The sequence below is a fragment of the Magallana gigas genome, chromosome 2 (assembly GCF_963853765.1).
Source record: "Magallana gigas chromosome 2, xbMagGiga1.1, whole genome shotgun sequence".
NCBI lineage: Eukaryota > Metazoa > Mollusca > Bivalvia > Ostreida > Ostreidae > Magallana > Magallana gigas.
Genome location: NC_088854.1, coordinates 6814749 through 6827683, shown reverse-complemented (window position 1 = coordinate 6827683; position 12935 = coordinate 6814749). Strand labels below are relative to the sequence as shown.

The following is a 12935-nucleotide window of genomic DNA, read 5'->3' as shown; positions in this document are numbered from 1 at the left end:
CTGTACAACACATACAGATCCAATCAATGCTGTACAACACAGACAGAACCAATCAATATCATACAACACAGACAGAACCAATCAATGTTATAAAAACACAAACAGATCCAATCAATACTGTACAACACAGACAGAACCAATCAATGTTATATAACACAGACAGAACCAATCAATACTGTACAACACATACAGATCCAATCAATACTGTACAACACAGACAGATCCAATCAATACTGTACAACACAGACAGATCCAATCAATACTGTACAACACAGACAGAACCAATCAATACTGTACAACACAGACAGAACCAATCAGTACTGTACAACACAGACAGATCCAATCAATACTGTACAACACAGACAGAACCAATCAATGTTATACAACACAGACAGAACCAATCAATACTGTACAACACAGACAGATCCTATCAATACTGTACAACATGGACAGAACCAATCAATGCTATAAACACAGACGGAACCATCCAATACTGTACAACCGAACAACACAGACAGAACCAATCAATATTGTACAACGCAGACACAACCAATCAATACTGTACAAAACAGACAGAACCAATCAATACTGTACAACACAGACAGATCCAATCAATGCTGTACAACGCAGACACAACCAATCAATACTGTACAAAACAGACAGAACCAATCAATACTGTACAAAACAGGCAGAACCAATCAATACCTGCAAGAAAAACTTAAGCTCTCCGGTTTGGAATTTTTTTTTTATATAATATCCGTAACTGCTGTACCTAAATAAAGTTTAATTCTTATACAAAACTATTGATCGAGTTTCCGTTTTGTCATTGAATCTCAGAATTAATTATATTTCAATGTGAATTCTTTGCTACTAAAAATCATCTTTCAGTTGTAATCTCATTACAAGTGCGGATGCACTGTACATCACAAACTTACATTCCAACTAGGTTGAGTGTTTAATACACATATATATTTTTTTCATTTTGAGACCAGGTACAACATGTCTGCTAAACCATGTTTGACTATGCATGGTCAACATGTACACCATTTTATATACATGTATTAAACGTTTGAAATAGTGTTACCGAAAAAAAATTATCGACTTAATTTCTCTATTCATTTCTATTTCACATTGTTTTGTTAAAGTAATTTCCGCTCTATTATAATTTTTAATTACCAGAAACTAAGTCATCAATTGGAGACACGGCGATATGGGCAGACAATAAAGCCCCGCTCCGTCGATTTATGTACAGATCAGCTGAATTCCTATCGGATGAAATTCCTGTACATCACTGTGTGGAATTACCGTCCACCGTCACAGTCAATAATTTCGATTTACTGACAGAAAGTATTTTATCTATTCCCACTGAAGAAAAAATGTCAATAAACAGCGCTTTTTCATTAATTACATGAATACCCTGAGTTCAGTGTTTCAATATAGTTGAAAATGTGCCAAGAATATTTCAATGTTACATAGTGAAACTCCGTTCCTGTCCAACTTAGTCAAGCATGCGTTGGAAATCATTGGTGCTAATTCCTAGAACTCAGCAATTTCATCTAAATGTAGATTCTCAATATATCAATGAGTGATTTTAATACAAGTTTCATTTCCTTAAATATCACTTTGTCGGGTTATTATTCTTTTAATGTTAAATTAAAGTTCGTCAAGATATAAAAAAATATACCGGGTTTGTATTACTTAAATGCATCTAATTTCAAATATGGGTTTTGTTCACTTAATTAGGATTATCATGGACATCCCTTTCGAGCGATAGGTTAAGCCAAGCAGACTTTAGACTGATATTATATGGGGGTATTACAGCTATTTGTTAATTTAAACGCATGATATATGAAATCAAAAGCACTAAAAACTCTGATGTCTACTAAAAAGCGTACAAGTTGGGCGGTTCCTGTAAAGTTTTAAAGAATGAACCACGGAGAATAAACTTTAACTAACCATGAGTTATCTTTCTGTAGTCACGTCAGCTTAAGGGATTCTGGCTGTAGCTGGATGTTGACTAATATGAAATATTTCAAAGAAAGAATTATAATAATTAAAGGCCTGAAGGGCCTAAGAGTCGGCTCGCTGTGAACATTTTGTCAATGTTTTTATGGTTACATTGTTAGTAATACATAAAAAAAATTCCGTCTTTTGTAAATAAATTAAACATAGGTTGTGGCAGACATCACCTTTATGAGACCAGCTTTATCATATTAAATTACGTGATAATAATATTTAGATATCCTATTTATTTAAAAAACTATCTTTCACGATTCATGATTTTTTTTTTATCTTTGATATGTTGTAGCCAGTGATAATAAGATACTTCTATACTTAATTCATGATTATTTCAAATTCTGCGTGTTGAAAGCAGAAAAGGGTCAATAAATGTCTGATTCCTGAATCATCAACTCGTGTCAGTACTTTGATTTCTGTTGACATTTCAATGATAGACTGGCAATGCCTGCCAGACTGGCAATGCAAAATATCGTAGGATAGAGACAAAGGACCAGTATATTTTAATGACGAAGAAATAGGATCTATTTGCATTTTATTATACTTTCATATTAAATACTGAAATCTGATTGGTTTAGACGCAGATGGTAATCTGTTCTATTACCCTCAGCGTTAGCAACGCACTTGGCAACGGGTAACACAACGAATTGTTACATGCGCGTATATTATGCGCGTACGGTTCGCCGTAGAATTCACTTCATTTTTATATAAAAGCAGTAAAATTTTCTTTAAAATTAAGGCATTCAGTATAATAAATAAATAGTGCCTGTTTAGGAGGGTAACTGTTGAAATTGACACCCCTCGAAAACCATTGTCAACCACCGCTTCGCGTCCGTTGACAATGGTTGTCTCGGGGTGTCAATTTCAACAGTTACCCTCCCAAACAGGCACTATTTTTATAATATCGCCAGTATCGATTCACGTTTGTGCTCAAAATCCACTCCAAGAGATCCGATGACAGCAAGGGTCTTCTTGCTTCGCGAGCTGGGTTTTTCTAAAAATAGATTTTACGCTTAATATGGAACAAGGTTTTCCCCTTGTAAGTTGTCGAATTCATGGGCGGCGATTGAACAAACACTACCTTGATTTGTTTTATTTTTTAAACATCAAGAAAAACTTTAAAAATATATGTGTAAAAAAAGATAAGATTGTTTAAAAGTAAACCATTTCAAATTGGCAATCATGCAAACAAAAGAGGTTCATGCATGCACTATTTTCATTAGCGCATGAATGATGTAGTGCAAAATTTTCGCAGAAACGGCTATGATAACAAGGACTCGCTCGCTTCGCGAGCCGACTCAAAAATGGAAATGAGCATGGGCAAATAAGGTGGCGATGATGCCTATTGATATTATTCAAATTTTCAAACGGAAATAAGTTTGATTATTTCATTAAATAATGATAATAATTCAAATACTTATCTTCTTTAAATTGAATGAAGACTTTATCAAAATGCAAAAAATATACAAAATCTAAAAAAGCATTACATATAATATACATTTTAGTAATACACTGACATGTATTCATAAATGCATTTTAAGTAGACTTGTAATGTTTGGCACATACTGATGTCATTTTATAACAAGACACATCTACAACAAAACTATTTTCAATGCGCAATAACCAAACTGATCACATTGGATACAAAGAGAAGATCTCAACCAATTAATACGGATACATATAAAAACAAAGTATAGCACCATCTGATACAAAAATACATGTCTTCTTTATGGCAAATACACAGTAAAAAAGTCTGAAATTATCAGAACAACCAAACACTATAATTACCGTGGCATCCATTATATCAGGGCTCTCAATTGTCAATAGCTACAACTTTTGAATACCCTGTACCAGACGAAAACAAAGTTGCAAACTTTTACTCCAAATATTCTTATATCTAAAAATTAAGAACATGAAAATGTACAAGTATATCTAAATAACTCTCTTTTAACTTAATATCTCAATTTCCAAAAATATGATAAGAGTTTTAGTATATATGTAATGATTTTTCCAATAATCATCAAAATGGTGCCCAAGCTCCAATACCAAAATGTATGTGAAAGTGCTGCAAACACATTCAAACCTTAACAGGTTATATTTGTGATACTGGTAAATTTGAACACATCATTAAATTTGTGCTGCTTGCTACATTAAATTCCAATTGTTTGCCTAACCTGAAATCAATATGTCAGCAGTCAGCTATTTGTATTATGCATGAGGACTGGTACTGACACTTGTACTGGTATCAAAAAACAAATGTCAGATATTAAGATTTCATGACTCTTGGTATGATGTAAACCTTCTAGCGCATCAATCAAAATGGAAGACATTTTTATATCTAACAATCTCAAATATCATCCCAAAGGCAATTATATTTTTTGTCTACCACAAAGTCATAGGATAGAAATCTTCGACAGGTCTTGATTCCACATCGGTAGCTGACATAGCGCCCAGCAGAGTCTTTACCACGACAGTACTTGAGGCCACAGGGGTACCAGCCAACGCAGATGTGATAGTGACACAGACACGGGGAGGTAATGGCAGCGGTGTCCTTACAATTTGTGTACTTTTCGGGGTGTATCCTCTTCACTGTAGACATCAGTAGGTTCATGTCCTGGCCCAGAGCTATCAGGTATTAGAAAACAGTAAATTAAATTTTAAAAATTTTATCACGTTCAATTGCAAGTTAAATATCTAATACAAGAAATATCTTTTGTTCTAAGTAATTTTACCTCGAATAACCTCACGCTGATATGTTTAATATTTAGATATATATTATTTCAAAGAAAATATAATCAATAAAAAATACTGTTCTCTGATACATGCCTTGAGCTGACAATGAACACAGTTACACTCTGCTGTCTTATATTCACAGAGCATATAATAGTTATACCACAAGGATATTCAGTAAACAGCCGTCACAAAATTACAGACAACGCACTTCTAATCCAAAGAGAGATAACTCTTTCTCTATAGATTACTAGGTATCTGAGTAGCCTTTAATTTTCGTTCAAACTGTGTTCATTAAGACATTTCGTTAACTGATCACATCTTAAGTTATTGATCCATTTTTCAGAATAAATTTTCAGTTACCTTGTGACCAGATCTTGATATCTGACTCTTTAGCATAGGTTGTGATGTTGGCTTCCTTACAGAACTTCTTGATGTTGGGGCTGATGACATCTGTCTTCTTCAGGTTCATCTGGAGGTCCATGATGTGCATCTCTGGAACCTTTTCCTCCTCAGGGGTACGAATAGCTGTTGGATTTTTCTACAAACATCCAAGCACTAGAATTACATCTTAGTAAAGCATTGCTATGCCATATCTGTAAAGTTCCATGCATCATGATTTTAATCAAGTTTCTTTTTTTATTTCGAAAAGGCAAATAAAATAAAAGTTAAAATTTGGATTGTTAGAATCATGGCTTATCATGCATCATTTTATGTGTCTGGTTTACATAAAATTAAATAGAAACTTACAATGTAGCTTTTAATATAACTTTTTGCAATATACTTTGAGCATTTGGAAATTACGATTCCTTGTGTTCTGATACTTACTGATACACAAATCTGAAAGTTGATAATTCATCTTCATATCTTAAATATGGTAGCCTTCTTCCAACAGTGGTGTTGAAATTTAAAGCTACTTACCAGAATTCTCAAAATTGCACACAATACTTTTTGACCTAAACACTGGTAAACTAGTAATGCATAGATAGATAGATTTATTTGTGTTGTAAAATCCAGCTTTGTTAAATGTAGCGTTTATTACAATTTATAATGCTATTTGCATCATTATTACATAAGTAATATATTTGCTAATATATATCATAAGTTAAATTGTATGTTTATTAGTTTATATTTCAAGTGTTTGGTCAATGCATTAGTTATGGTTTGGGATTTGTATGTCTTGTCATGAAATTTCAACTATTTTCAAGTCAAATCAGCATAATATTATCAGAGACATATATAACAGTATATATGTCCTTGATTTTATACAGTGTACATTACATTTTCATACATGTACATCTGTGATTCAAAAACTTACCTGTCTGAGTTTGGACATAGCATCTGAAGAAATGAACTCATTTTTGTTGAATCTGGACACAAAGCACAGGGTAAATGGTTTGTTTCTGGTAAATCCTAATTCCTCTTCCCACAGGACATATGCACGGAAAATTTGGACCTCCTTTCAAAAGTTAAAAGGTAAAGGATATATCTTTGTGTTTCAGAAATTAAATCTGCGGAATTGGAAGAGGTAAGAAAATATTATATCATTTGATTTTACTTTCCCCTGCAAACGTCCCATCAAAACTTTAACTGGAGGTTAGTCTGGGCAGGGACGTATATACTAAGTACTACTTAGTATATACGTCCCTGGTCTGCGGAGTCAGTCTTCCATGGAACTGTATAATGACCTGATATGTATAATGTCCTGATGACCTGATGGCGTGTATTTTGTGAAATACTGATTTGTGCAATGATATAAGAACAATATGTTTACATATTTATACAGATAATACTATTTTCTCTCAGAAAAACATAAGAAATAATTTTTAACTTCTTTCAAATAAATTTTTCAGAGCATATAATTTTTTCAGTGGTATAATGTCCTGATTTTTTGTATAATGACCTGATGACCTGATGGCATTTATTTTGTAAAATACTGATTTGTACAATGAAATAGAACAATATTTTTATTTCGTTGTATAGATCACACTGTTTCCTACAAAAAATCACAAAAAATATTTTGAAAATTCCTTTAAATTTTTTTTATTGAGCAGTTAAAAAAACAAGGGTTATAATGACCTGATTTTTAATTGGTAATGACCTGGTGACCTGATAAATTTCAACAGTTTACCAAACACCATTTTTCAGCTTTATATCTGAAAAATTGTGTAAAAGATGGATCTTTATAAACTTTTGAATAATAATTTTGTAGGATAAACTCTTTATTAATCAAGATCTGTTCATGTTTCTTTGATCATATAAATGAAATTAGGGACAATATTAAAGTTATTCGGGATAAACCCACATTTTTTTATGTTCTTTATTTTGTTATGATAAATTTTTTTAATATATATAAATGTTTCAATATATTATTTGTTCTGGTATTATATGTGTCAGATTATATATGATGCGTATAGTGTTTGACAGATTTTCCCCTCTGTATATATTCAGTAGCCTCTATAAATGTATGGTTTACTGGGGTGTTATTCACACCTTTTTACCACAAGAACCATAATTGGGTTCCTTTGTTTTGATAGCAATTAACAGTTTACACTGCATGTACACTGTTTAAAACTTAAGTGGTCCTCTCCAGTTGTTACATACCTTATTTTTTTATGTTTACATTGCCGTACAGTGTATAATAAACATTATAACAATTGTGGTACAAAAACAGAAATTATTGTGTATTATAGTAGAAGTTGAATAAGAATTAAAATAATGCAAAATTAATACGATTACATATAATTCATTTAGTACTGGTAAATCAGTTTCCACACTTCTGGATGAGGAATGTATGAATTCCTCAGAATATTTTTACAAACTAAGATTTATCATCTCAAAGTATTACATGTGAGTGTATATGAATTATATTTTTTTAAATCAACAATAAAAGATTGATTCTCTCCATTAAAGATCAAGGTATTTACCTATATTTCTTATTGTGTGTATTTTTCAGTTTTACATATAAATTTTACTAAGTTTAGTAACTTACAGAGAAAACATATACAATATATTTAGGCTTGCATTTCAATCTAAAATCAAAAAGATATACTATACTGACTATAATTTTGAATATATATAGCCTATAATACCTACGTTCAACTTACCCCCCCCCCCCCCCCCAAAAAAAAAAAAGGAAAATGAGAAGTAGACAAATCACATTTCATTAAGAAAATGTGGTATTTCAGTATTTTCAAAAAATGTGTATACACTGAAACCCATACAAAATTCAGCTGTTTCAGAGAGAGAGAGAGAGAGAGAGAGAGAGAGAGAGAGAGAGAGAGAGAGAGAGAGAGAAACATTTACAATTCTGGTTTATATAAGAAACACGAGATCTCAAATCATAATGTTTCTAGCACAATACCAAAAAATAACAAATTGACATTACCGATTTAAAATCGATAAACTGGTTGATGATGGTTCCATCTGTGTTTTGAAACTGAAGTTCAACGACATCGGAGGTTGTGTTACCAGTGATGATTTCTTTTATAATGTCACCGCCTTTATTTTTAACATTTACAACCAACTGTGACAAACAGTCAACTGGAAGTACCACAGCTAAACAAAGGCTAAAAAGAAATTTGCCAATTAACATCATATCGATGCGAAATCAAAGACATAAACGCAACGATGTGAACGAGCATCAAAATCTTTCACTACTTAATTTTTGTTGATAATCAAGGTGAGATAAACGCTCTTTATCTTTGAAATGCTTGTTTACAGAAATAGTTAATACGTACATGGAATTATTCGCTTTTGATCTACATGTCATCGTTTTGTACATTTACTACTTTCACAATTGGTTTTATCTTCGCTAGCCAACGGTGATGATCCACGGTGTTTCTCTATTCACAATGAATAGAGAAACACCATGGATCGTCACCCTTGGCTAGCGAAGATGAATTGGTTTGGAATCCCAGACATTTTATGGCATTTCTCTGCCCCTTGTGTGCAAGTTATTTTTCTATTAATTATGTCGACATGCAAGATAAAGATGTTGACAAGTCATGCAAGATAGTTAAGTCAACATGCAACATTACTATGTCGACATGCAAGAAAACTGCAATAAAATTAGAGTTGTAGTGTTTGTGGACTCGTTCCCCGTACGGGCTATCTAATAGTCTGTGACGTCACTACGCGGGAATCTGCACGAGCGAGGATTCTACCGTATGCAGCCAGCGAGAGAGGACGTAGGACATGTGCTAGACGAGGCGACAGGCAGTCCAGCGGCAACCCACGGATATAATCAGTGATAGTGACTGAGAATTACTATATTGGCGCCCAACTCGAGGCCCTGGACTTGCCAGTTATTCCGAGGAAATATTTTTAGCTTTGTTTGTGTTTCTTGCTTTGATTTATCATCATGTCATTTGAAGAGGCTCTGTTTGCTTTGGGGTTGGATTAGAGATCGCCCCGATTTATGTCTATGGCTCATGGTAGGGATGAGTTGTCACGGGGTATTGGGCCCGGCTGTGTGTACGGGCCAGATCCCGTAAGTATTGTTATGCAACCCACATACTTGGGCTCAACAGGTCATGTTAGGATAGACTATGTTAAGAGAGCACCCCACAGTGATTACGTAGGTCCTCCCCATGTTTGGGTTTAGTCTCCTGAAAGATTTGAGAGGGGGAGGGGTGATACTATAGATCCTGTTCGTTTGTCGGCCAAGGGTTTAATTTCGCCAGTTGGTGTTGGGGACTTTGTTCCACCTAGTGACTATTTAGGGGTCCCCATGTCACAATGTTCCCACGTGGCCCTTAACCCTGGGGAAGCACCTACTGTCAGGAATACTACTTTATGCCCACCTGAGCCTCAGGGGCAAACCCCAAATTTGTTGGATTTCGATCCCCTTACTACCCAGGATTCACCCCCAGTAATCCAATGCCCACCGGGCCTGCACGGCCCAGATGCCAGTCCTCAGATAGTCAACATGTCTATTCACAACCTGGAGTAGGCCGAGGTATAAGGATCTGCATTTTGATGGGAGATCCAGCTAGAAGCCATTCCTGCACAAGTTTGTTAGAATGGCACGAAGCCAGCGCTGGACAGAGACTGAGCAACACGACCAGTTCTGCTTCTTCCTGGAAGGAACCGCTAGTGAGTACTACACTCTGTTCCTGGAGACCAGCCCTGATTTGCGCTTTGCCGACATCCTGAGGAAGTTTGACAAGCGCTTTGGCTCAGCAGCACCTGATTTGGCCAAGCAGCTCAACTTCTAGTCTGTAGTCCAAAACAGTGGTGAGTCCCTGAGGCAGTGGTCAGACCGAGTACTGACTTTGGCTATTCGTGCCTTCCCCCAGCTACCGGATGTTCACTCAGGCTATACCCCGCCAGTGTTACGGGGCAGAGGACCGGGAGGCAGGTCTGTATGCATGCCCTGGATGCCCACCCCAAGACCGTCGATGAGGCTGTAGACCGGATGCAGTTCTACCGGCATTCCCGACGGAGCAGACCCCCATTCGCTAGCTACCATGCAGTGAGGAGTGTGGTTGTAGATGACGAGTCGAGTAAAAGAGATGGGAAAGCCGAGAGTCGGATACGGGAGTTGAAAAGCCGAGTGCAGTATCTTGAGAAGACCCTAAAGGAAGTTCTCAATTCGGTCCGGCTTGGGATCCCGACGACTTGTTTTCCTAGATGGCAACCTGGCCCAAGGACAAGTCAGTGGTTCAGCTGCGGAAAGACTGGGCATTTCCGGAAGGAATGTCCTGCTATCCTTAGACGGAAGGCGGAAGGAAATGCTGGAGAGGTTGTAGATCACTCCCTGCATAGCCGTGTTGCCTGTCAATGAGTTCCAGATGAAGAGACCAAGACTTGCAGTCAAGCACCCAGTGGGCAGCTTCGCACTGTGTGCTTACTAACCCAGGATGACAAGACCAGTTTTAGGAAGCACCCTGCAGATGACTCATGTGTTGTGGACAAAGACGTCCCTTGTCCCAACATAAGGCGCAGGAGGAAGCGTGGTAGGCGTAGGATGCGACACAGGAGACCAAACTTGCTGAAGTCCTTCTCCACTGATCCTGATGTCCCTGAAGAGGAAGTTACTCCAGTAGACAGTAATTGTCGGCTGCAAGTGCTGCGCAGCAAGGTGAATCCTACGGAATCCAAGTGCCCTGAGGCCAAGGGCAAGGATGACATAGTGGGAGACTCTTTGCCCCCAACCCAGGGGACCGTCTCGGATGATCTGTTTGTCATGGCAGCTCGGATTGCCAGTACAGCCAAGCTGAACATACCAGGAAGCAGTCTTGAGACAGCGGTGGAGGATGTCCATGTTCCTGCAACTAGGAACTCCCTTGCTAGGGAGTCAGTTGGAAGAGGACAGCCTTTAGGAGCAGCACCAAACTTTGAGTATCTTCCTTCTGGTGTCCAGACTAGGGTGACAGACGCACGGGAGATGCCGTCGCCATCTGGATTGTGCATGGTGTGTCTCGTGGATCAGACGTAGTAGAGCTGCCCTCCCCGGACTGGACCTGCAACCTGGAAGAACGGATGCAAGACTTTTCGTGACCCGGACCTTTCGTGACTTGGTTCACAAGACGTTTCGTGACCCAGACCTTTCGGGTCCTGGATCTTTCATGACTTACATTACGACGTTTAGGGACTTGATAAAGATACTTAGGTACTTAATCAATTCAATAGTATTTCTTTATTAAACCGTTGGTCTTTCATCTCAACGGTAACAAGTGAACTCGGCACCTGGTGAATACAAAACCTCGTTATTTTTTTATTATCATAACTCAGATATGAAAAAAAAACATCGAAGAAACACAAAACCATTATGCAATTGTGACAAATAAAAATTTCACGTAACGTTATTCCGTAAATAAAAGCAGTTAAAAACAACTAACTACAAAGAGGATATATATGATTAATATAATAATTAAATATAAAAACGTAGAAATAAGGTAGATTTGTAAACATATTAATTTATTTCCTATATAGAACAATAATATAATTACGTAAACACAACATAAAAGGTACTGTACTTAAGCATGTGTTATCCAATGTGTACCTTGTTTTAATTGCTAAAACAACAAGATGACAGCGGGGTATTCCTAGTATATAGGAAGGGGCTACCAGGTGCTATTAGACGGTGTATTACCCGTACACATAGAAGGGGTGAGGTACTAATTATGAGGAGGTTAATGAAGAGACCCTGTCAACACATGGGCTTCCCAATGTCACTTTTTCTTGCGACTTCAAGAAGACAACAGCGAAGACAACATGAGTGGTAAGTAAAATATATTTTTTACCTTATAAACACATATATTTAAAATAACAAATTTGAAAAGAAAGTAAATATGTAATTACTATGCATATATTAATTGTTTGTAGATTTATAAAGTTCACTTGAATCCCCTATAAAATAATATCTACATGTATAATTATGAAATTAATTAAGATATTACCATTATACTCTGACTATTTATGGAATATTTATGAAATATTTTAATTTTATGACCAAGGCACCACATCAATTGATTATTTTTAAATAGCTGACAATTATTAAAATAGAGTATATTAAATAAAAAAGAGTTTATATACTTTAAATATATACAATTTTAAATATAAAGTTTATACTTGATACCCATATCTAGACTACATGTATGATTAATATGAAACTTATTAAGACATCACCAATAGATTCTTACTATTTATTGAGTATTTATGAAAAATTTAAATATTTTAATTATATAATCAAGGCACTATGCAATATTTCTAGTTTAAGATCACTAAAAAGTTAACCTTTGTCTTGATACTTGTGCTCCAACACAAAAATACTTGTCAAAGTATAAATTCTAAGAATGTATTTTATCTCTGATTAGTGCAATACGTTTTAGAGGATTGCTTTGAACTCTCGCTCTCTCTCTCTCAGGTGGTAAATACCGATATTTCAAGTCCCGGTAAATACTACTGTTTTCCACTAAACGAGGAAATACAAATTTATAATCTTTATTTCTTTAGTTTGTTCAATGTAAAACTTATGTTTAGGATAAAAGATATTAACAATAAGCATCAAAAACCAATTCATCATACTTTCCCATTCCACTGTCACTTTATGAATCTTAAATTCACCAGATATCACCTATTCCAAGAGGGAAAAACCAGCCATGCCCTGCAACGGTGATCCTTAGGAGGCTTACACTGAGACCCAAGGACCCAAAAGGACTTGGACTTTGAGGTAAATAAAT

At 35.8% G+C, this 12935-nt stretch overlaps 1 protein-coding gene across 1 annotated transcript; it reads right to left on the bottom strand.

Moving 5' to 3' along the window:
- Positions 1-4227: 4227 nt before the first annotated feature.
- Positions 4228-8439, bottom strand: LOC105318002 (out at first protein). Its single transcript, XM_011414854.4, has 4 exons — positions 8135-8439; positions 6065-6205; positions 5110-5287; positions 4228-4641 (listed from the first exon to the last, which is right to left on the bottom strand). Exons 1-4 carry the CDS (start codon positions 8342-8344, stop codon positions 4364-4366), a joined length of 807 nt encoding a protein of 268 aa, XP_011413156.3. The 5' UTR covers positions 8345-8439; the 3' UTR covers positions 4228-4363.
- Positions 8440-12935: the final 4496 nt, after the last annotated feature.

What these genes read in the sequence shown, in the direction of transcription:
- LOC105318002 (XM_011414854.4), bottom strand. Translation starts at nt 8,344, where the DNA reads ATGATGTTAATTGGCAAATTTCTTTTTAGCCTTTGTTTAGCTGTGGTA. An exon ending in AGTTTATCGATTTTAAATCG is followed by an intron (nt 6,206 to 8,134) that starts GTAATGTCAATT and finishes AACTTTTGAAAG; the next exon opens with GAGGTCCAAATTTTCCGTGC. An exon ending in TATCAAGATCTGGTCACAAG is followed by an intron (nt 4,642 to 5,109) that starts GTAACTGAAAAT and finishes AATACCTGATAG; the next exon opens with CTCTGGGCCAGGACATGAAC.